We start from the raw sequence: 25,511 nt of genomic DNA, 5'->3' as shown, positions 1-25,511 counted from the left end.
ATAAAACTTCATTTTCCTTTTTATGTTTCCCTTGTGAGCCCCAATAAAATCAGCAGACCACTGTACAAACCAAGTCTGAGACGAAGTCCAATCAATTTTGGTTAACCACCAGTAGGTGGCACCAAAAGATAAATAATAAAGACAATCATAGCAAACTATTATATTTAAAACTGTTATGGTTAACCACCAGTAGGTGGCACCAAGGGACTGTCCACCAATAAAGGTGTCAGACAGGAACAGTTTGATCATTATCTCTGTGACCCCACTTCAGGGAATATGATGAAGTATTAATGGGGTACTCACATAAGTGGTAATAAAAGGAAAACCGTACATACCGATAGCAGCAAAACCCACATATAAGGGTATCTCTTTGTGTATAACACTACATCACTAGCTACTAATTTGACAGGCATCTTTCAGGCAGGATTCAAGTGTAATTTTTAAAAAACACTATATTTCCTACTTTTTGAGCACATAGTGTGTACATGTTTGTATGTCCTAATATATTTTAACCTCTAATTTTTCGCTGTATTCCCTAATAAGTTTATTGTGGGATTATTAATCATAACTAATTAAAAGTTATATTTTATGACTCGATTCTTTTAGTGCGTTCCCCTGAAAGCAGTCCTTTTCCTCTTCTTGTCCTTAACAACATGGAGCACTGGCAAATGCGTCCCTTATTGTGCATGAGACACTTGCGCCCGCACCTCCCCTTTGTGAACGAGACGCACGCGCTACCGAACCCCTGACCATCTTCCTGAAGCGGACACGGGCAGTGTTGCCGTACAAGTGTATGAGATGCTCGTGCATCTCAGGTAGATGGAGCGCCTCTCCGCCGGCGCAGGGGATCTGGCGGTTACCAGCGCTGTGTGAGAGGTGCTCACTAGGCTTGCCAGGGACACAGGGGACAGAGCTGCAGCTCGCGGAGACAGCACGGTGACTACGCTGCCAGACAGGGATACTATGCTGACTACGCAGGGCTGCCTCAGGGACACTACACTGACTACGCTCCCTCAAAACCCACTTTTTTCGACTAGCCTATCACTCCTCCTAACCTCTTTTGATCCTCCTATCCTGCCTCCGTTCCCCTCCGTTACTACTTATCCTATTGTATTTCGTTCGTCCACCCACCTATTTTTAATATGTTAACTCTTATGAGTAGGGTCCTCCTTCCTCACGTACTCACCCTACCTCATTACCTCACCTGTGCTCCTGTCCTGTTCTTCCCTTCCTCTACTTCATCTTCAGTCTCCTCGACAATTTTGACACCTACTTCTGAACTGATGCTGATTTTAGTTCTACCAGCTATACCCCTATTTATACTGTATTTTTCAACACATCCTGTACGTTACCTTTGATTTTTGTTTACTATGTACGGCGCTGCGGACACTTTGCGGCGCCTTATAAATAAACGTACTACTACGCTAGGCTGCCGTTGGCCTACGCGGACATCGTAGCGTAAGGTGATGCCGTGAAACTACAAAAAGTACCAAAAACAATTCTGGCACACCAAGAAATACAACCGGCCCAGAGGGCACATTTTTCTAAACTGGGCTGTGGGAGGGGGCATAGAGGAGAGGAGCCAGCACTCAGGGAACAAAAGCTTATGTGCACTGGCTACTCTGGACCCCATCTATACCCCATTGTACTAATTGCTTCCCAGTATACCCTATGGATGTTAGAGAAAGTCATGTCTCGATAAAGGGTTAAATTCCCGAAACGTTGGCAATACCTACTGCTGTGCTGTTGAACGATATACTAAGTTACAAGTGCCTATCAATGATAGAGAAAGGGTAGAATTATCTACAATGCATTATCACCAGTATGGACCTAGTGTCAACTTATTGCATATGACAGCATAAAAAAGGTACAATATTAAGAAAAATAAATACAAATAGTACAGAAGCACAGAAGTTACCTGGGTTTGGCTGCAGATACTCAGTGGTTTTAGCTAGTACATCAGCCACAGCTTTACTTGTAACATCCACTTTCTGGAGAAACACAAGATTAGCATTATATAAGAAAGACGAAAAACAGTTTAAATAAAGGAACCTTGGACTCCCACAGAGTGCGCAAAAATAGTGTCAGACAGGTTAACATGCAAGAACAACGATTTGATGTCCACTGTAGTAAAGCGCCTCCACAAATAATAAATGAACACCTCCCTGATTCAGAAAAGAAGTTCATGACAATAGAAGTATATGGCATAGTATAATACCATTTTAATGTGGCAAACAACATACATAAAATGCACAGCGCTGTCCAGACCCACTCTCCCACCTACCGGACTAGGATTATCTGGCTAATACCTTAAGGACCACAGTAGGACTCCTGTTTGCAGACCTGAGACTGATGTTGTAACATATCCTTTTGCCTGTTTGAGAACTAATGACGTCCTGGTTATTCACTACAGCTGTAATATACTTCTATTTTCATGTGAATAACTTGATGGAAGTGAAAAGAAGGGCAACTGAATAACATGACTACTCCTCTTCTCCACAATCAGGGACATACTAATTTATTATTTGTGGAGGCTCATACACACTATAAGAATATCTTTCCAATATGGATGGTTGGAATGAAAATCTACAAAATTACAATAAACTATTTGCTCCCATAAATTAGAAAATGGACAAAAGCAGTCTTCTGCATAAATTGATTTAACCAATTTGTCTGAATGACCATTCTTTCCTGTATCCATGTTTAGGAGCAAATGGTCAATTGTCAGTTGCTCCCAAAACTGTTTTGATTTTCATGCCAACCAGACAGATTGGCAAGATAAAAAAAAGTTTCAGGAATATCCATGGTTGTGCACAGATGTAAGGCAATGAAGTACAAATCGAACACTTTGAGTGCCAACATCTGTGAGAGATGTGCAAAATATCTTCTAAAAATGCCAGCGTCGCTCACATTGTTATATAAATTCAAATACATCTGGTCTAGGAACACATTATACAGTGCTTAAAAAGATAAAGGGAACACTAACATAACACATCCTAGATCTGAATGAATTAAATATTCTTATTAAATACTTTGTTCTTTACATTGTTGAATTTGCTAACAAAATCACACAAATAATCAATGGAAATCAAATTAATTAACCCATGGAGGTCTGGATTTGGAGTCCCACTCAAAATTAAAGTGAAAAAACACACTACAGGCTGATCCAACTTTAACGTAATGTCCTTAAAACAAGTCAAAATGAGGCTCAGTAGTGTGTGTGGCCTCCACGTGCCTGTATCACTCTACAACGACTGGACATGCTCCTGATGAGGTGGCGGATGGTCTCCTGAGGGATCTCTACCCAGACCTGGACTAAAGCATCCATCAACTTCTGGACATCATTTCTCTATTGTGATTTCGGTACTTATGTAATATCTGGGCTCCCGTTTTTCTTATGAGACCGCGTCCCCTCGTGGGGCTCGCTGCACTCACCACGCTTCGGGCACGGTGGCTCGCTGCGCTCGCCACACTATATAAAATCAACTCCATGTGTAGTTGGATAGTAGGGGTATGAAAAAATGGGGTGCATTTAACATGGGAGCCCAGATAATACATAAGTACCGTGATTTCCATTCTTTTTTTATTGCGAGATGGAGCGAGACATGATGTCCCAGATGTGCTCAATTGGATTCAGGGCTAGGGAACAGGCGGGCCAGTCCATTGCATCAATGCCTTCCTCTTGCAGGAACTGCTGACACACTCCAGCCACATGAGATCTAGCATTGTCTTGCATTAGGAGGAACCCCAAGGCCAACCACACCAGCATATGGTCTCACAAGGGGTCTGAGGATCTTATCTCGGTTCCGAATGACAGTCAGGCTACCTCTGGCGAGCACATGGAGGGCTGTGCGGCCCCCCAAAGAAATGCCCCCACACCATTACTGACCCACTGCCAAACCGGTCATGCTGAAAGATGTTGCGGGCAGCAGAACGTTCTCCTTGGCGTCTCCAGACTTTGTCACATTTGATTAGTGTGAACCTGCTTTTATCTTTGAAGAGCACAGGGCGCCAGTGGCGAATTTGCCATTCTTGGTGTTCTCTGGCAAATTTCAAACGTCCTGCACGGTGTTGGGCTGTAAGCCCAACCTCCACCTGTGGACGTCAGGCCCTCATACTACCCTCATGGAGTCTCTTTCTGACCGTTTGAGTCGACACATGCACGTGGCCTGCTGGAGGTCATTTTGCAGGGCTCTGCCAGTGCTCCTCCTGTTCCTCCTTGCACAAAGGCGGAGGAAGCGGTCCTGCTGCTGGGTTGTTGCCCTCCTACCGCCTCCTCCACATCTCCTGACACTATGCTGACAGACACAGCAAACCACCTTCCCACAGCTCGCATTGATGTGATATCCTGGATGAGCTGCACTAACTGAGCCACTTGTGTGGGTTGTAGATTCCGTCTCATGCTACCACTAGAGTGAAAGCACCACCGGCTTTCAAAAGTTACCAAAACATCAGCCAGAAAGCATAGGAGCTGAGAAATGGTCTCTGGTCACCACCTGCAGAACAACACCTTTATTGGGGGTGTCTTGCTAATTGCCTGTAATTTTCACTTGTTGTCCATTCCATTTGCACAACAGCATGCAAAATTGATTGTCAATCAGTGTTGCTTCCTAAGTGGACAGTTTGATTTCACAGAAGTATGATTGACTTGGAGATACATTGTGTTTAAGTTGTTGTTTGAGCAATGTATTTCCTATATAAAAGGTAAACCTTACAGGTAATGAGGAATAAAAAGGTTTGCTTGGCAATTTTTACACCAATATTGACAAATTCACTTTGCACTCAAAGGGTTAATTCACCTGCATTTATACACTGGACTGCTATGGTGCCTTAAGGACAGTGTTTGAGAACCGCTGGCTGAACTAATCAGCCTTAAATCATAAATAAACATTTTCCAATGGTTATTTAGATATTTGGGAAAGAGTAAAATAATGTAGGGGTAACTAATTGTATTTTCTTCTTTAGTTTTTGAGATTATAGAAAAAAAAAGCAACATGTAAATTGTGTGCGAGAACTAATTGTTTTGTGGGAACGTTATCAGAAGATCCCATCCTTTTGAGCATTTCTATATTCCACATATGCCAGCTTGGTCAAAGTAGCATACCTACAGTAAAGACCAACAACCATAAGATCATTAGACTTTGCCACACACAAAATGATATGATTTGATAGAAATGTTCTCATTCAGAGATTGATGCCTTGGGCTTTGCAGGGTCTATCTGAACTCCCAGAAATTACAGCTGTTGAAGGTACTAGGCGACTGTGGGTACAAATGAAGATACACAACTTATGCTTCTGTAAGAATAATAAAAAAATAAATAAAAAAAAACACACGGACTTCCGATGGGCGGGGCATCTAGTATGGCCGCATTTTAACCTAGCTCCTCAGGTGACACTCTGAAAATCTGTAAAATTGTAATCTGCTTTTAGATTATATATCTACTTTGTGAGAAAGCACAAGTGTAGGGGATTCGATTGATACCACTTTCATCCTGGGAGCCTACAGAACACCGGAATCCGGCCGCATACGTTGGCGGCCTGTATGACCGCCAGACATTTGGCGCGAAACCCGGCGTGGAGCTGAATTAGCTGCCGGAGGCTCATTTTGCTGTCTATCCTCGCTTCTGAGGCGCATTGTCCTCTAATCGGAACTGAAAGGAAAGGTGAGCTACATCTGCTTTATACCCAATCCCGTGCGGTGGTGGATTCATCCCTTAAGACCTCATCTAGGGACAAACTGCACCTTCCCACCCCCACAATAGATACCCCTCGTGGTGACTGCTTACAGACTACACGGTGGAACTGTCGGGGCGACATTTGCCAAGTAACCCTACCTTCACTTGGGGTGCTATCTGAGAAAGCTGAGCGGCAGGAGAAGAATGCTAAGGCGGCCTGCATCTGACAAAGAGGGCCCCTGTTCGCCCTTTCTGCAGGGCTGGGAGTGTCTTTGACTGGGTCTGGTCTTCACGGCTGGAGAGAGCTACAGACGGAGCGCGGGGTGGAAACCAGGTGGAGCGCAGCAGGGAGACTCGGCATATAGGTGGCTGTGACAGACTGAAGCCCTGCTCGTCCACCTCCCCCATCCCTGGAGAGCACTGCTTGGCTGATTTAGACTGGGTGAACCTCAGTGTGGATGAATTCCTATCCTTGTTGCCTGTCAGAACTCATGCGGGGAAGAAGTTCAGGACTCCCTGTTTGACCTGGACACTGTTTATAGCTACTACACACAGGGATCTTTGATGTTTTCCAGGCGATCTGGTGCCCGACTAGGAGAGCCAGAACAATAATCCTACTCGTTTACAAACCACACTTAAAAGTTGTCTTCACTCCCTCGGCTGGGATATATTTGACAACCTCTTGCTGTTTTGACCTTACTTAGTATTGCTGTACATTTTTGAATATCTTCCCTTCAGGATATTGGCCAGTACGTTGATAATTACTCTGTCACTATGTCTGGTGCTACTATCACCTCCATGGCTACAGAGGTATCTCGGTTGCTGATGTCCTATTTTGATATCAGATTCAACCGCTTAATGTCTCTCCTTGATAAGACGCAGGGGTCCCTGGAAGAACAGCCTCTTACTGTGGAAACACCCCCTATATCACAGACCCATTTGGAGACTGATTATTTCACTGACACATCATAGCGAAGTTCCTATCTCTTCTGACCTCACGCCCATTGCTGCAGAGCTCAATTTAGAGTTTTCTCCTGGTAGGAGTCGCGGAATTAACTCTTTCAGTTTACCCTTGCAGATCATGACATCAGCTTTATCCATGGCTCAGACTAATACTTGCAACATAGAGGAAATATTGGTACAAGCTTTTAATGGATCACATCAAGGGCCATTAAGAATTAAGTATACACTCTATCCGGCTGCGAATGGTTATATATTGGCCTTGCTCCTCTTTGAGTCTGTCAGTGTTGCGAGGCCTCATAGGTTCAGTGACATAAATATTATGCTATGAATATGTATACTTGTTATTCTGGTTTTGACCACTATCAGTCACTGACAATGTTTTCTCAGGTATTTAATTGAATCTATATCCTATAATTCTCAGTATGGTCTTACGATGCTACTTAATATTTTTACAATTTCTTCTACGAGATGGCTTGCCTGGTTAAGACCACATGTGATTGTTGTTATACATGCATGTCAGTGATTGCCCATGTTTACTCATTATGGACGTTCATTGCTGAAGCTTCTACCCTCCTTTAGACTCTATGGACTAACTGCTGATATGCTGTGAGGCCCATAATTTAGGACTCCCATTTTGCTTTGGTTCTTTAATATAAAAATATTCTATTTCTTCCCCAATTGCTCCCCCCCACCCTATGCACCCCACACACAAACAAACAAACACACACACCTACTATTCCTAAATACTGACGTAAAATAGCTAGATTATTTTGATATTATTCGGAATTTAGCTCCCAGTTGGGATTACTACAACTAATATTTCCATTACTTGCCCCATTGCAGTAGGTTAGAAATAATTTGCAATCATTTTGTTCTTCCACCTTCATTTCGATATGCTCAATTTATTTACAGTTGTTTATTGCTATGATAATTTAGTTTTAAGTATCTTAAAACATTACAATATTATAGACATAACATGGGCCGTTGAGAAAACGGTCCCTGTTTAATTGTATCGGTTAGAGAAAAATTTGAAAAATATGGCGTGGGAGTTCTGCATCACAGTACCGTCATTTACTAAAACATTTAACTTCCTGTCTAATTTCTTTGAAAATGAATATCTTAAATTTAGCATAAACCATATAGTTGTTGAATCATACTACATGTCTGATGTTACAATTACATTGTTTAAATATAGGTATGTACTATTACTGTCAGTTTATATTTTGCTGAATACTATGTATGGCTCATTTTTATGCAGAAGCTTCAATAAAAAGTAAAAAAAAAACAAAAAAAAAAACAAAACACACACTTCAAGCATAGTTTTAAAATGTGTGCGCTGCAATATATACAGGTAGCGGCATTGCAGTAGTCCAAGCACGGACATTTTTGCACAAAATAACTTAAATAAAATGTAAAAAACAAAGACCCAAAAAGTTTGTTCATCGATTTTTATTTTAGCTAAAAAAAAGCTTTAATTGAGTACCCCCCCCAAAGTAAACATGTTTGAAAGAAGGGACTCCCCTCAAACTACATTTTCACCATATGTTTTGCTTGTATGGCAGAAATTTAGAAAAAGGGGATTTTTGTAAGAACCATTCGAACCCCTTTCTCCGAGTCCATTCCGGTGACACAGCTAACCATGGGATGTAGGAGGGTCCGCAGGAGCCAAAGCACCTATGCGGAAATCTTTCCTCTGGTTGCAGGCTCCTCCCTTCCGCATCCCATCATGCTTCAGTTCATTTTCTAAAGCACACTAGGATACACAACTCCGTAAAATGCCCGACATCTCACATGCACAATCATATAACCATAACATGCATGAAGGGTAAGACTTACTGAGTGTAAGGGAGGGATCGCTGTGTCACCGGAATGGACTCAGAAAGGGGTTCGAACGGTAAGTTCTTACAAAAATCCCCTTTTCTCTTTCGTCCAGTCCGGTGACACAGCTAACCATGGGACGTTCACGAGCCAATGCTTTGGGAGGGTACACTCAGACTGCCAGTTCTCATCATTGCCCGTCCAAATGAACCGTCCTCTGACGCGAACTCATGGAACCTGTAAAATTTGGAAAAGGTGTGAACAGAGGACCAAGTGGCAGCCCTGCACAACTGCTCAGCTGTAGCTCCATGACGCACAGCCCAAGAGGAAGCAACTGACCTGGTGGTATGTGCATTTATCCGAGACGGAACAGGTCTACCCACCTTGGTGTAAGCGAAGGAAATTACTGACCTTAACCACCTGGCAATGGTCTGCTTAGAAGCAGGCCACCCTCTCTTATGCACATCATACAACACCAACAACAGATCCATCTTGGGGATCCCTTTCCACATAAATTCGCTTGTCCCTATGTTTAACCCCTTCAGGAGGTGAAAATACCGGGAGCACAATCTTCTGGTTTAAATGAAAGAAAGAAACCACTTTTGGTAAAAACTTAGGAACTGTTCGAAGCACAGCCCTATCTTCATAAAAAATAAAAAATTAAATGTGGAGATTTACAGGACAAAGCTCCTAACTCCGACACACGTCTAGCCGAAGCAATGGCTAACAGAAAAGTTAATTTCCAAGAAACATATTTTAGGTCAGCCGACCTTAACGGTTCAAAAGGAGGATTCTGCAACACTAACAGAACAAACGATAAATCCCAAGGCACCACTGGCTGCCTATACGGGGGTTTTAGCCTGGTAACACCCTGCAAAAAGGTCTCAGGCAAAAAAAGCTATCCTTTTCTGAAAGAAAATGGATAAACACAGAAATATGTACCTTTAGGGACTGTAATCCCAAACCTGTAGAGAAAACATCTTGAAGGAAATCCAACAATCTAGCCACCTTGAACCTGGATGTGTGAACCTTCTGACGCTCACACCACCCAATGTAAATTTTCCAGACTCCATGGTAATTTGCAGCCGACACCGGCTTACAAGCCCTTAGCATAGTCTGGATAACTGCCTCAGACAATACTTTCTTCTTTAGTAAGGAGGTCTCAAAAGCCAGGCTGTCAAATTTAGTCGAGGTAAGTCCAGGTGTAGAAAAGGTCCTTGCCTTAGAAGGTGCTGTCGAAGAGGAAGGTGCCCAAGAGTCTGTTGATAATCTCTGAACGTCCAAATACCACAACCTCTTGGGCCAGTCTAGTGCAATCAAAATGGCTTGCACTTGTTAAGACTTAACCCTTCTCCGCACCCGCGGGGGAGGGGGTGTAGGCCAGGCAAAAGTGCCACGGAACCATCATAGCATCCACCGCCCAAGCGGTTGTATCCCTGGTCCTGGAAAAGAATCTTGGAACCTGACAGTTGTTCCTGGAGGCCATCAGATCCACTTCTGGGAGTAATGACAATTGACCCTCCAGCAGGTCCTCTCTGCTGAGGAAATCCGCCTCTATATTCCGGATCCCCGGAATGAACATTGCAGACAATAAGAATGTTGATTTCTGCCCAGTTGAAAATCCGCAAGACTTCCTGTATCACCATCCTGCTGCGAGTCCCGCCCTGACGATTCAGGTAAGCCACCGCCGTGGCGTTGTCCGACTGTACCCTGATCGGGAGGACCTTCAGACAACCTTCCGCCTGTTGTAGAGTCTTCCAAACTGCTCGAAGTTCCAATATATTTATTGGCAGTCTGGATTCCTGTTTGGACCACAGGCCCTGAAACTGCCCCCAACCCCTGAGACTGATCGCAAAGTTTCTATGTCAATTCACCAGACTAAGGAATCCCTTGTCTCCTGGGATAGAATTAACCTCTCGGGTTTCCTGGTTTTGGCATTCCCTGACCAACAGGAAAGGATGTTCCATTGAAAAACTCTGGAATAAAACCTGGCAAACTGGAGCTTGTCGAAATTTGCCACCATTTTGCCTAGCAGTTTCACAGCGGGCCAAACCGTAGGATTTGCAGCTTGTAGGATCATCAATACCAGCTGACAGGTGTCCCTGACTTTGGACTCTTGTAGGAAAACCGGGTATAAGTGGAGTCCACAATTCCCCCCAGAAACAGCAGTCTATGTGTGGGAATCAGATTATTTATTTATTTACAGTTTCTTATATAGCGTAGCAGATTCCGTTGCGCTTTACAATTGTAGACAGTGATAAAACAAACTGGGTAGCAACAGACAGACTTGGAGGTAGGAGGGCCCTGCTGCAAGCTTACAATCTATAGGGATATAGGAGGGAAACACAAGGACAGGCACCAGTAATAGCATAGCAGTCCCACCAAGTTACAGGTCCAGAATGGAAGCTATGTAATGCATAAGTGCCTCAGAGGGTTATGCGTGTAGAACTTAAATAAGATAGGCTTGCCTGAAGAGGTGTGTTTCCAGGGAACGCTTGAAAGTTTGGAGGCTAGTGGAGAGTCTTGTTGTGCGTGGAAGGGCATTCCATAGGATGGGAGCAGCCCGATGAAAGTCCTGTAATAGTGAATGGGAGCTAGTGATCCGTGCAAAAGAGAGACGCAGATCTTGTGTAGAGCGGAGTGGTCGAGATGGGAGATATTTTGTGATAAGTGCAGAGATATATGCTGGTGCAGTATGGTTAATAGCTTTATATGCGAGTAGAAGTGTTTTATATTGAATACGGTAAAACACAGATGGAACTTGGGAAGATTTAGTATCCACACAATGTCCTGCAAGAACTGTGACGCCACTGTTAAATGTTCCTGTAGCTTTTTCTCCGATTCCGCCTTGAATAGCAGATCGTCTAAGTAAGGAATAATCACTATCCCTCTCAACCGGAGTGAAGCTGCCATGATAGCCATCACCTTTGTGAATACCCTTGGTGCTGTTGCCAGACCAAAGGGCATAGCCTGGAACTGTAAGTCTCCCGTATCGCAAAGCGAAGTAAGGACTGATGTTCTTTGCATATGGGTATATGAAGATATGCATCCCGAATGTCCACAGATGCCAAATATTCCCCTGGCTCTATGCTGCCAAGCACTGAGCGCAGGGACTCCATGCGGAAGTGATTCGCCCATAGATGCTGATTTAATGACTTTAAATTCAGTATGGGTCTGACCGACCCGTCTGGTTTGGGGACCAAGAAAATAATTGAATAAAAACCTTTGTGTTCCTCCTGAGTAACCGGGACAACTACCTTTTCCCTGAGAGCCAATGCCACCCCCAAAAGGGCCTTACGTGAACAGGCTTCCTTTGGCAAAGAAGTTGGAAGAAATCTCTGCGGAGGATCCCCCTAAGATTTATCCGGTAGCCCCTTGAGACAATTGAAAGAACCCATGGGTCTGAGGTAGGGATGTCCCACTGGTCCCGAAACTGCAGGAGGCGACCCCCCACTCTGAGCCCAGAACGGGGAGCCTCCACCCCGTCATGCAAATAATTTATCCTCTCCTTTAGACACCTGCTTTTTTCCAAAGGCCCCAAATCTAGATTTGGAAACTTTTCCTTCAACAGCTGGGAATCTACCTTTTCCCACCTGTCCCTTGTTGGATGCTCCCCCCTGAAAGGACGAGCGAAAAGCAGGTTTGAAAACTCCAAATTTTGAACCTGAAGCTTTAGTAGTGGTAGGAAGAAAAGTACTTTCCCCCTGTGGCTTGCTTTATGATGGACTCTAGTTCAGAACCAAAAAGCAGCTCCCCTTTAAATGCCAATGACTCTATGGATTTCTTTGATTCGCTATCTGCATCCCAGGCCTTAAGCCAGACGGCTCACCTTGCAGACACAGACGTGGCGGATATCTTAGCGCCTTCTTCCCCAGCCTCAGTGATGTACTCTGCTGCACATCTGAGTATCTCAGTTAAGAGAAAGGCCTCGGAATCAATCCGCAACTGATCTCCCAAAGCCTCAGCCCACTTAATCATTGCCTTGGCTACCCAGGCTGAAGCAATAATGGGGTGGAGTCTATAGCCCACTCCTTCAAACACTGCCTTAAGGCATCCTTCTACTTTCTTATCTACTGGGTCCTTAAAGGCTGCACCACCCTGGACTGGCAAGGATGAAGCTTTTGACAATCTAGCCACAGGAGAGTCTACCAGCGGGACTTTCTCCCACAACTTTACATGCTCCTCAGGCATGGGGTACATATTTGCATAGTCACATTATCTGGAAACTTCCAGGCTTCTCCCAACAATAAGACCATCCCTTCATCAGAAGGAAATGTAACAGACTCTTTACGCATTCGTTTAAATACACCCGGTCCTCTTCAGACAGGTCCAAAGCCTGTTTCACAGCAAGGATTAAATCCTCAATGCCCGGGACAGAAGCATCAGCATCTTCACAAACACCATCATCGTCATCAGAATCCACAGATAATAGAGGAGGTGTAGCTGAAGGCTGTCTGGAGGAAGGGCCATTGGAAGGTTTTGCAAACTGTTCCATAAAAATAATTCATCTTATGAATCCCCTGCGCAGTGTCCTGTATGACCTGCAGTAACATGGGGTCCCCTTGCGAAGGGGCAATGGATCCCATAGAAGTCTGGGAGGATGATCTAGGGCCAGGAGACTTAATAAAGCTACCCTTTTGCCTATTGAGAGCCTCAGCCAAGGTATTCATAGACCTCCCCAACGCAGCAGCCCATGCAGTTTCTTGTTGCTCAGACCTCAGGGCTTGCGCACCACTGGGCACAGCTTCACAAGAAGGGCACAAATCCCCTTGATCCATCTGTTCACATTTTAATTTAACCTCACAGAATCTGCAGTCCAATAACATGCCCTGCACTCCCCCCCCCCCCCCCCCTCCCCTCAGCAGCAGCATCATCATCACCACACGTGTCAGTCATATTTAACCCACGGTGCATAATGTCAGGCAAAGTACAAGGCAATGTATACAGTGTAATCGGTCTGCTTGCAGCGGGGGTAGTGCTTTCCAGGAGAAACTGTAATCTCTGTACTGTGAAGAAACAGCCAGGCTTCAGCTCCGCAGCATGGAGAGAAATGGCGCCAGTACGGAGCAGCAAGAGACCAAGTCTCTGCTTCAGCGGGGTAGGAAACCAGAATTGGCGCCTTTCCCCCTTTAGCCACTCCCACAAGTGTTTCTCCTCACCTCCAGTGCCTCCCCTTCTCTCTGGGATCACTTGGAGTTGTCCAGCTAATAGACTTCACTTCTCTAGTGGGAATTCAGTCTATAAACCCTCCAAGATGGCGCCCGCCATCGCGGGAGGTCTGTCCCCCACGATCCCCTTCTAAATAAGGAGCCGGTTCCAGACACTCCCAGGGCTCAGTGAAACCTCTTCTCAACTGAGGTTAAACGCTGTGCAGTGGGTGTAGACAGCATACCCCTGCACACAGAGCACTGACAGGACGCGCTTCTGTCAGGCTCTGCTGCGCTCTCAGTGTGCGGCGCTTCCCAGAAGCAGCACACTGGAAAACCTGCACTAGGTTAAGTTAATAAAATAATAAAAACCTAACTATTCTAGTAAAAAAAAAGACAAAGAAAAAAATAAAATCGGCGGCTGCAGGAGCAGCCGAGCATAGCACCCACTCCTGTGGGCACCATCCTACATCCCATGGTTAGCTGTGTCAACGGAATCGAAGAAAGAGAAATTTCATTTCCTACCTGATCTATTGAACACTTACATTTATTGTAGTGAAGTCTGATCTTATTTCATGCTTATCATACAATAAGGACTCACGTTTTCAAAAAAGACGATCTTTTTAGAATCAAGGTTTGGGGAGATCTTCCACATACCAGAATAGGAAATATTTTTATTTTTTCCAGACCACTGCTACGATGCAGATATTTGTTTTTCTCAGGTAACATCCTTCCAAAGTTTGATTAATATAATGAGGAGCACTAGTGCTAGTCCACAGAAAGGGAAAACACATCTTCTCAACTCCTTAAACATTGAGAGGATAACACTGGGCACACACACACACGCGCTGCTGATAGGGTAAAGGCTAATGATCACCTGAGTAATGTGTACCCAGTTTGAAATAGATTAGTGTGCAAAGGCTTCAATGGTAGCAGGATGGCATCTAAAATATTAAAACAGCACACTAGATGCAATCTCTTAATTCTGACCATTGTAGGAGAGTAATGTCCCCATACACTGGGCAATTTACCTGCAATTTGGGCTATTTTTCTGTGATTGCAGCAATCAATCACAGGAAAATAAGGGGATTTTGGTCCTACCTGTAAAATCCTTTTTTCTGAATCCATGGTGGACACTGGGACAGTGGGGTGTGGGTGGAGCTTCAGCTACAGGCACCAAGTAGAATAGAGTTCTTCAAGTGCAGCCCAGGCTCCTCCTCCTCCACGCCCCTACAGGCTTCAGTTTGTTCAACAGCTTACCCGCAAGGTACAGGAAAAGGAAGAGAAACAGGAAAGAAACCAGCAACCCGAAGGAAGAATAAGTTTCAGGAAGGTGTAAGCCGACCCCCATTACTGTAGATCAGTGTGCGAGGGCGGGCGCCCAGTGTCCACCATGGATTCAGAAAAAAGGATTTTACAGGTAGGACCAAAATCCCCTTTTTTCATTCATGCCAATGGTGGTCACTGGGACAGTGGGACGTCCCAAAGCTGTCCCTTTTACGGGAGGGAACGCACCTGAGCTGCACTGATGACGCGTTGTCCAAAAGCAGAATCTGCCCTGGCGAACGTGTCAAAATGGTAAAATTTTAGAAAGGTGTGTGGAGAGGACCAAGTGGCCGCGCGACACAACTGTTCTGCAGAGGCTCCCTGATGAGCCGCCCAAGAGGCCGCTACCGAACGCGTGGAGTGGGCTCTGATAGAGGATGGAACTGGCTTACTGGAAGATACATAAGCCTGTTTTATAGTTAGCCGCAACCATCGAGCCAATGTCTGCTTCGTTGCAGGCCAGCCTCTCTTGTTTGCATCATAGAGCACGAACAGGGCCTCTGTCTTGCGTAAGGATTGAGTCCTGTTAACGTAAACTTTTAAAGCTCTTGTAACATCCAAAGAGCGTAACTCTGGGGAGTCCTCCAACTGGGGAAAGGCAGGAACAACAATATCCTGGTTTATGTGAAAACTGGAAATAACTTTGGGTAGGAACTCCTTTTTTGTTCTTAAGACTGCCCTGTCCGGGTGGAACACCAGATACGGGGATGCACTCGACAAGGCTGACAGGTCCGAGACTCTTCAGGCTGAAGAAATAGCCAGTAGAAACACTGTTTTCCATGTTAGCCACCTGAGCTCTGATGATTCAAGAGGCTCAAACGGTGGTCTTTGCAGTGCTGAGAGCACCACTGTGAGGTCCCAAGGTTGGATTGGGGGTACAAAGGGAGGCTGTATGTGAAGGACGCCCTGCAAAAAGGTCTGTATAGCCATCTTCTTTGCTAACTTCCGCTGAAACAAAATAGAGAGTGCGGAAACTTGGACCTTTAAGGAGGACAACCTTAGGCCCAAATCCAGGCCCGCCTGCAAGAAGGCCAGGATCCTGGAAAGTCGAAACTCCCTAGGCGGGAGGTTCTTCTTCGCACACCAGGTGAAAAAGGCATTCCAGATTCGATAGTAGATCCGGGAAGAAGCAGGTTTCCTTGCTGCTATCATGGTTTTTATGACCGGTAATGAAAATCCTTTCTCTCTTAAAACTTCCGTTTCAAGAGCCACGCCGTCAAAGCTAGTCTGCCTAGATTCGGATGAAGGCATGGTCCTTGTACTAGCAAGTCCGGACGAGCTGGCAGTCTCCAAGGTGGCTGCAGAGACATCTCCCGAAGGTCTGAGTACCAGGCCCTGCGGGGCCAGTCTGGGGCCAGGAGGATTGCTGTGGTCCCTTCTTGTTTGAGGCGTCTGAGGACTCTTGGTAGCAGTGCCACTGGAGGAAAAATGTAGACCAGGGAGAATGGCCATGGAGCCGACAGGGCATCCACCAGATATGCCTGTGGGTCCCTGGAGCGAGCCCCGTAACGGGGTAACTTTTTGTTGACGCTTGAGGCCATTAGGTCTATTTGCGGGAGTCCCCATCTGTTGACTAGTTCCTGGAACACATCCTCGTGGAGCCCCCATTCGCCTGACTGTACCTCCTGGCGGCTCAGAAAATCGGCCTCCCAGTTCTGAACCCCTGGTATGTGTACCGCTGACAAAGCTAACAGGTGATGTTCTGCCCACTGCAGAATTGATGTTACCTCCCTCATGGCTGCTAGGCTCCTGGTCCCCCCCTGGTGGTTGACGTATGCCACCGCAGTGGCATTGTCTGATTGAATCTTCACCGGTTTGGAGTGAATCAGAGGGCCTGCTGACTTGAGGGCTAGCAGGATGGCTCTTAGCTCCAGTATGTTTATTGGGAGCAGCGCCTCCTCCCTCGACCAACGGCCTTGGAAGGAATGTTCTGCCAGAACAGCTCCCCATCCTCGGAGGCTGGCGTCCGTTGTTAACATCACCCATTGAGGGATGACAAACTGGCGCCCTTTTTGAAGGTTTAGAGGACTGAGCCACCATGTGAGCGACAGACGTGTCTGCCTGGACAGAACAAAGGTCTGCGATTTCAGGCTTGGTTGGGAACGGTTCCAGTGACGCAGCATTTCCCTCTGCAGGGGCCTGGAATGGAACTGCGCAAATTCCGCCATGTCGTAACAAGAGACCATCTTGCCTAGGACCTTCATGCACAGGTGCACAGAGACCCTTTGTTGCTTCAGGAACAGTTTCAGGAGGTCTCTGAGGGGTATCCACTTGTCCTCCGGCAGGTAAACCCTGAGAGTTTTTGTGTCTATCAAGGCTCCTAGATGCACCATCCGCTGTGATGGGGTTGTTGAGGATTTTTTCCAATTTATGAGCCAGCCGTGGGTCTGTAGGAGGGAAACAGTTAGCTCCAGATGCCTCTGGAGTGTCTGTGCGGATTGAGCCAGTATCAAGAGGTCGTCTAGATATGGTAGTAGACGAACGCCCTGGGCCCTTTGGGCCGCCGCCATGGTGGCCATGATCTTTGTAAAGATTCGTGGCGCGGTCGACAGCCCGAAGGGGAGGGCTATGAACTGGTAGTGGTTGCTTTTGACTGCAAACCTGAGGTAGCACTGGCTGTCCGATCGAATTGGCACATGGAGGTAGGCATCCTGGATGTCCAGGGATGCCATGAAGTCCCCCGGTTCCAGTCACCAGGAACAGGCTTGAGTAGAAACCTGCTCCTCGCTGAGAAAGTGGGACAGGTACTATGACCCCTGCTGCCAGCAGGGTGTGAATGGAGCTGGTCAGAGCAGCCGCTCTGTCCTTCTCCCGGGGCATGCTTGTTGTGAAAAACCGAGATGGCGGACGCCCCTGAAAGGAGAGGGAGTAACCCTGGGCCACTATGGTGTTTACCCACCTGTCGGTGGTAGTGGCCTGCCAAACCCCGGCAAATGACAACAGGCGACCGCCCACCTGATGTGGTTGGTGGGCCGCCTGATCCTCATGCTGAGGGCTTGTCGGCCTGTTTTGGGGCCTGACGGCGACCCGCCCAGGACTGTTTGGTCTTGGGAGCGGATGGACGCCTTGTGGGGGCCTGCGCCCTTGATGAAGGCTGACCCCTGGGCCTCCCTTGTGGACGGAAGGTCCGAAAGGACTGAGATCTAGGCCTAGCCGGTGCCGAAGGCAGAAAAGCTGTTTTGGACGTTGCAATGGTGGCTACAATCTTGTCCAGCTCGGAGCCGAACAGAACCTTCCCTGAGAATGGAAGGGCCTCCAATGCCTTTTTGGAATCAGAATCTGCGTTCCAAGTACGCAGCCACAGTGCACGCCGGGCAGCAATTGAAGAAGCTGAAATTTTTGAGGAGAGGGCCGCTGCCTCTTCCAGGTATGTGGCCCCTTCCCTAATGAGGTCCACCGTCGATAACAATTCAGAGCGACGTGTGCCTGAGGAAATCTGCTCCTGTAGGGAGTCAGCCCAAGTTGCAATTGCCTTTGCTACCCAGGCTGAGGCCATAGCTGGTCTTGCTGACACGCCAGCATTGGAGAACACTGATTTTAGGCAGTGTTCAATCTTCCTATCAGTAGGGTCCTTAAGAGAGGCCACTGTAGGAATGGGAAGGGTAGTAGCCTTAACTAGGCGGGCTACGTGAGCATCAACCTGTGGAGGCTCCTCCCATTTCTTACGGTCCGCTGGAGCGAATGGGAAGAAGGAAATCAGGCGTTTGGACACTAAAAACTTTTTGTTAGGGTGTTGCCACGCTTCAGATAAGACCTCATTTAAGTCTGAATTTGAGGGAAAAAGAGCCAACTCCTTCTTTTTCTTTTTAAAAAGAAGTGTGTCAGGTGCTGTGGCCTGGGTGTCCTGTATATTGAGAGACATCCTAACAGCTTTAACTAAGGAGTCTACTCTGGACTGGGTCATTCTTTCCTCCTTATCAGGTTCATCTATGTCAACATCATCTATGTCAACATCATCGTCTGTGTCGACCAGCACCTGGTCACCCAAGTCATCCCCAGCATCTGATTGATTAGAAGCTAAAGGAGCTTGTGCTTTGCGTTTAGGTGGAGCCCTCAATGCAGATTGCAGAGAAGCAGACACCTGGACTAAATCCAGATTGCAGGATAGACCTGAGGGACTCCATCCTGAACTTGGGGATACAGAGATGTTTGTTCAGGCCCTTCAGGTTTGAACAGAGGTGGATAAACCCTGTACCCAGGCCGGCTCTGATGCAGCAACAGCAGGCTGAGCTGGCAATGGCTGCGCAGCCGACTCTCTGTTTGCAGCTAACTGAGTAGCTAACTCCTTCATGGCTGCTGAGAGAGTGGAAGCCCAACTGGGTTCTGTTGGGACTGAGGGGCCCCCCAGGGAGTCCTGTGCAGAACAGCGTTCACACAAACCAGCTTGCTCCTGTATGGAGGAATAATTCTCCTTACAGTTAGTGCATGTATAAGCATGCAGCTTAGGTGAATCCCTAGCTGGCTTTGCTTTGGGGTTTTTCTGTGACATTTTAACACAGACAGGCCCTGTGTGCACTGGTTACAATAATACAGTGGACAGTAACACCCTCTGAAACTATAAAGGTATACAGATGGATGACAGTAGAAAAGACACTATACTCTCTGACACTCAGCCAAATACTGAGGTACAGAGGGCTGCAGACAAAACCTGTTCCTGTAGCGTGTAGAGGAGCAGGGATTCCGGTGCACTTCTCCCACAGTGTAGTCCCGCGTAATGGCGTCTTCAGTACGCTGCTGGGGCGTGGGGAAGCTAAGCTCAGGCGGGAAAACAGCGTTATGTCGCTCTGAGCGTGGAGGCGGGGAGCTGTGGATCAAGGCCCCGCCTCCCCTGGAACCATCAGTGCCCTGCGCCATTAACAAAAATGGCGCTCCACAGTACGGCTCCCTGGTGGTCTAGTGGCCGCGCAGAAAAGACTGGGTGCCACTGCCAGGGTCACCCGGGCTGCACCCCGCCCGGTGACTCGACCGCTAGCGGTGCGCACATAAAATGGTGCGCGCGTCCACTCACATGGAGGGCCCGCTTACCTGTGGTGGAGCGCGGCGTCCTCCGTGTCATGAGGAGAGCGGCGGGTCTGGCTATGAAAGTCAGCGCGCCGCTGCCAGCCACAGGGGAGCAGCGTAACGCTGTCTCCGTGTAAAAAAAAAAAAAATGAAGATTTCAGACAGGGCACGGAGCCCTGTCCCATGGTACCTGTGCCTTGAGGCACCAAGAAACAACTGAAGCCTGTAGGGGCGTGGAGGAGGAGGAGCCTGGGCTGCACTTGAAGAACTCTATTCTACTTGGTGCCTGTAGCTGAAGCTCCACCCACACCCCACTGTCCCAGTGACCACCATTGGCATGAATGAAAAAACCAAATTGCAGGTGAATGACAGCGCATCGCACCAGACCCTCTTAGTCCTTCCTGCTGCAGAATTAATCTCTAGGATCGCTTCTGAGCCGGGCAGGTTTGGCTGGGATTGCATGCGATATATCGCATACAAAGAAAAAGGAGAAAAAGCAGTTGTAGATGGATGCACTCCTATTTCAATATTTTGTGTTAGATGTCAGTGACGACCATTTATTTTAAGACTGTGGGAACTCCTATTATCTTTATTGGTATAATTGGATGAGGAGATACCCACCAAAAAATGTGAAGGTTAAAATCAACACATACACATATGGTGACGAGAAAAGAGGGTAAATAGTGTGTTTACAGGGTTAAAATTTAGACAGATGTAGTTGGAGGATGAGGTGTTTAATTTTGTGTAATACCGGGAATAATTCCCACCAGGATAATGTCTTGGTTACTGGAAAGTGGCACTGCTAATACCCCTTTCACATCAGAAATTCAGAGACAAACCCGGGAATTAAATTCCAGGGACAAGCAGGGACATTCCCGGGTTGGGACCCATTCACACATGCTTTTGAAGCAGGGATAACCGGGGTCGGCACCTTTCACACTGAACCAGGGATGACCCTGCATTCCTATGAGAATAGCATTAAAAATGGTGGTACTTGTTTCCTAGAATGGCCACAATCTTGTCCATCGTGTACCTTAAAGTTAAGGTACACGATGGACGCGATGGACCCGATTTCCTTTGAAATCAGGTCCATTTTGCCGGCAAAGTCAAAATCGGGGGCATCGCGTCGGTCGCGTGCATTAACATGGCCCCTGACTCGGCCGACGCGATGGACGCGATTTTGCCATAGGCTTCAATGTTAAAATATTTTTAACATTGAAATCGGGAGCATCGCGTCGGTCTTGTGCCATCATAATGGCACAAGATGAGATGGACTTGATTAAGTCCATTTTACATAGCAAACAATGTGAAATGGGCCAATAGGACCCATTTCACATTGTATATGGCCCAGTCACGGTTAAAAAGTTACTCAACCCCATTGTGAGCGTCACCCCACGATTGACGCCAACCCGAAGCGTGGCGAGCGCAGCGAGCCCGCGAGGGGCGGCGGTGCGCGTCCTCCGACCTTTTCATACCCCTACTATCCACATCGGCGTGGAGTTGAGAATATAAAGTGTGGCGAGCGCAGCGAGCCCCGCGAGGGTATGCGTATACCTGTGAAGTTATACACGTCCGCTCGCCACACTTAATATTCTCAACTCCACGCCGACGTGGATAGTAGGGGTATGAAAAGATCGGAGGACGCGTACCGCTTCGCTCGCCACGCTTTGGGTTGGCGTCAATCGTGGGGTGCCATTGAGGGGGTAAAATTTGGGGTCTGGGGACTACTTTACATTGAATCCAATGTAAAATAGGGTCCCAGGGGCCCTATTCACATTTGATTCAATGTAAAAATCGGGGCGATCGCATCACATGCGATTTGGTCGCATGCGATGCGACCAACGCAATTTTTTCCGACACGATCACCCCGATAATAATCGGTGTGGCCGTGCTAGGAAACAAGTACCAAAATGGCCTTTTTTAGGCTCACATTAGATTGATTATTAATAATTAAGACACAAAACATTTGTAGTGTTTCAGCCTTTGTTTACTTGTATAAAACAAATTAAAAGGCATATGAAAGCATCTTCCCCTCTAATGATTAGTAGCTCTCTCACCTCCTCATTTGTCCAAGAAATGGCACACATTGCAGACTTTCAGGGGTTAAAATTAACTTCTGGGGTCTGTGGTGCCACAGAACATGCGCAGTGTCTCCCTGCATGCTGTCTCTGGGCGTGTCTGAGTGTCCACCATAACAGAAAAGTTGCCCTGCTAGCAAATCAGCACTAGCAGAGGCAACACGGGAAGGAGGGACATGTCCCTGCACCTTTCACACCAGCCAGTAACCCTGGAAGGACCCGGGAGCAACCCTGCTACCTAGCAGGGTTGAATTGCCGGCAAATTAACCCGGGAATTTGTCCCTGGAACCTTTCACACCAGAGCTAGTCCCGGGTTGTTCCCGGGCCCAACCCGGGAATTTAGGCTGGTGTGAAAGGGGTATGAGTATTATATATCTTGTTTTACACTGCCTTAATTGGCTTGACAAAGTGTAGCAGTTGCCTTTGAAATGTAACAAAGAAGATGTGTCTCCACATCTTCTTTGTTACATAAAACTTAATACAATTGTATCTGTTGGATTTGCTGGCATATTGCCCAGGTATTACAATTGTATGACATTGTTGGGAAATATACTGATCTTTATCAGTGAAGCACTAGTGACCTCTACTGGTGACTGTCCTTTATAACATATTAAAGTGTGGACAGTTATCCCAGATTTTCTGGAATTATGGGTCTTTATTGCTTTTTTAATAAAGATTTCCTGCAATAGCTTGCTCACATACAAATGATGGATGATATACTAGGGTCTATCTAGGTACAAGGTACTGTGGAGACAGTGATCTTAGTAATTCATTCAGAAATACTGACTAGACATTACTACCACCTACATACTACACTCTGCCTAACAGTGATTAGAACACGTTTCGCATGTAGCTTCTTCAGCTATCCAAAAGATTGTGTCCACGTCAGGACCTATATTCCAATGTCCAGCCAATGGCTGGATTGTTTGGGGTCATGTGGTATGATTCCACCAATTATATGGCTCATTGTTCGGCTATCTATTAGGAGAACTTCCACCCTTCCCTGGGCGGGTATGCGCCGCGTCACTGTGTGGCATCACACCGCCGGTCACATTGGTGGGGACGTTTGATCACATGGTCCGAGCCGAAACGTCCACTGATTGTTTAGAAACAAACATGGGACCAACCATGTGATCAGACGTCCCCGCCCATGTGACCGGCGGCGTGGCGTTACACAGTGACGTAGCGGAAATTCTCCTAATAGATAGCCGGACGCTATACAAATTGAAAATCCCAGATACTTCAGATAAACATTTGCATTAACAATAGTTTTTAGACAACATTCTAGTTTATCATATCAAGATTTAAGTTAGTTAAAAGTGGTATGTGTTATATGGTATGTGTTATAACACAAGTATTTTCTTACCTTTTCCATTTCTTTAAAGTCTTCATCTAGTTTTGTTCCTTCTGCTCCTCCAACCTTTTCACTCACAAGCTGAAAGTAATCATAAAACAGGTGTTCAGGAGCTTTTTCTAAGCCTTTGCTTAAAATTAGGTTTACTTTAGAAGGAAACACAGCACCATACTTACTGATGAACATAGGGACCACGGTCTGTAGAGCAATTAAACACAACACGACTGTAAAGTTTGAGAGATTTACTTTAAAGGAAGTACTGGGATATCCATGAGGAGAAAGCCAACACATTTTAAGTAATAGTAGAGAAGATGTGTAGGTGAGGTCAGAGGAAGATAGAGTGGGGTGTCCTTGACAAACATCATTCTACAAGGATGATCTGGTCACAATTACAAAATGTAGGAGGAGGAGGGGGGGGGGGGGGGGGGGGAGGAGGAGGAGTGTACCCAAGACAGAACAATTTGAGATGAACAGACAGAAAGAAGGGAAAAGTAGAGCCAGAAGATGAAACAGAAATAAAGATTGGACAAGTAGGAAGAACCATTAAGACCCATACACACTGGTAACTCCAAATGTGGAGCATAAACACCATACACATGGGGCGATGGGTACACCGTACACATGGGGCGATGGGTGCCCCATGCTGAGCAAGCTGCCTAAGCCCAGATCACTGCACACATGCAATGCACCTGCAGTGTGCTGAGCGATCTGTGTGGAACAGTATTTTGCTTATAGGAAAAAGGACTGCGATCTTAGCATGCACTGTCCACCTCTGCGGGTGATGGGGAACCGCGGGACCGCCCATCACAAAGGGTGTACAAACGGAGCATTCCATACTTCATTTATAAGCGATCTAGTCAGAACATTTAGAGTTATGAATTAAATTGCCCCTTAAAACCATGCAAAAGTATTACTCAATAACAGAAACCACTACAAGAGATTCTCTGGCACTTGAATATCAACATCCTACAGTTTAGACATGAGAAAAACAGTTCTGAAACTTCTGTATACACTCAAACTTAAGAATTTGTTACTTTTGGCATTATATCGTTTCCTTCCAATTGACTGTAGATTCCTTTAAAGGTCCATAAACGCTGGGCAATTATGCCCAGCATGTATGGACATCGAACATAGCAAGGGGACGCGGATTACTTGACGTGTATTCCGCATCCGCTCGCCACGCTACGGGCTTGGTGGCTCACCATGCTTTATAAAAATCAACTCCACGCTGACGTGGATAGTGGGGGTATGAATAGGTTGGGAGGACCTGTACCGCGTCCACTCGCCATGCTGCAGGCTGACGTGGATATTGGGGGTTTGAAATTGAGGCATTTTCTAGTACGTAACAGAGCTCTGGCAAACGCGGCCTTTATTGTGAATGAGACACACTTGCGCCCGCACCCCCCCTTTGTGCATGAGACGAATGCGCTACAGATACCTTAACTGTCTCCCTGAAGTGGACATGGGCAGGGTTGCTGTACCTGGCGCACAAATGACAGACGCATTTGCATATGAGACGCTCGTGCATCTCAGGCAGATGGAGCGCCTCTCCGCCGGCATCCGCCAGCGCAGGGGATCTGCCGGTTACCGGCGCTGTGTGAGAGGCGCTCGCTAGGTTTGCCAGGGACAGAGACAGTACGGTGACTACGCTGCCTGACAGGGACAATACGCTGACTATGCAGGGCTGCCACGGGGACACTACGCTGACAATGTAGCTTAGCCTAAAAAATACACAAGTACCGAAAAGTTTAATACCACATTGTAGAGAGCAAGCCATTGAGCATTACAGCACTTATCGGTTTCTGCTATTCAGGTAGCAGAACGAAAAAAAATAAAATAAAAAAATCATTAAAAGTTTTAACTTACGGGTCATTCCACATAAGATTACAATTTTTTTTTTTTTAAAGAGAGGGTGTCAAAACCACTATTTATCAAATATCTCAACTGCGACAAATATTGATTTTTTAATTTACTAATCAGAGCTTCTTTATTAAGTTCATTAGTATCACAGGTGTTTATTAAGAAATCAACACAAAATCTGGACCCCTAAAGGTAACTATCTTCAATGCAAAAAAAAAAAAAATACCTTACAGCAAAAAAAGGGATTTTTGTAAGAACTTACCTTTCGAATCCCTTTCTCTGATATGGT

The 25,511-nt window shown here is 46.3% G+C and overlaps 1 protein-coding gene across 1 annotated transcript in view; it reads right to left on the bottom strand.

The window, feature by feature from the left end:
* SH3GL1 (SH3 domain containing GRB2 like 1, endophilin A2) overlaps positions 1–25,511 on the bottom strand; it is a 140,801-nt gene that overhangs the window by 100,649 nt on the left and 14,641 nt on the right. Inside the window, exons 2-3 of the mRNA XM_083179331.1 lie at positions 23,375–23,443; positions 1,919–1,991 (exon numbers count right to left, since the gene is read on the bottom strand). Of these exons, the coding sequence (XP_083035457.1) occupies positions 1,919–1,991; positions 23,375–23,443 (142 nt within the window). The remainder of the gene's footprint in view (positions 1–1,918; positions 1,992–23,374; positions 23,444–25,511) is intronic.

The sequence above is a fragment of the Crinia signifera genome, chromosome 1 (genome assembly GCF_055691185.1).
Source record: "Crinia signifera chromosome 1, ASM5569118v1, whole genome shotgun sequence".
Lineage (NCBI taxonomy): Eukaryota > Metazoa > Chordata > Amphibia > Anura > Myobatrachidae > Crinia > Crinia signifera.
This window is presented reverse-complemented; position numbering and strand designations above follow the sequence as displayed.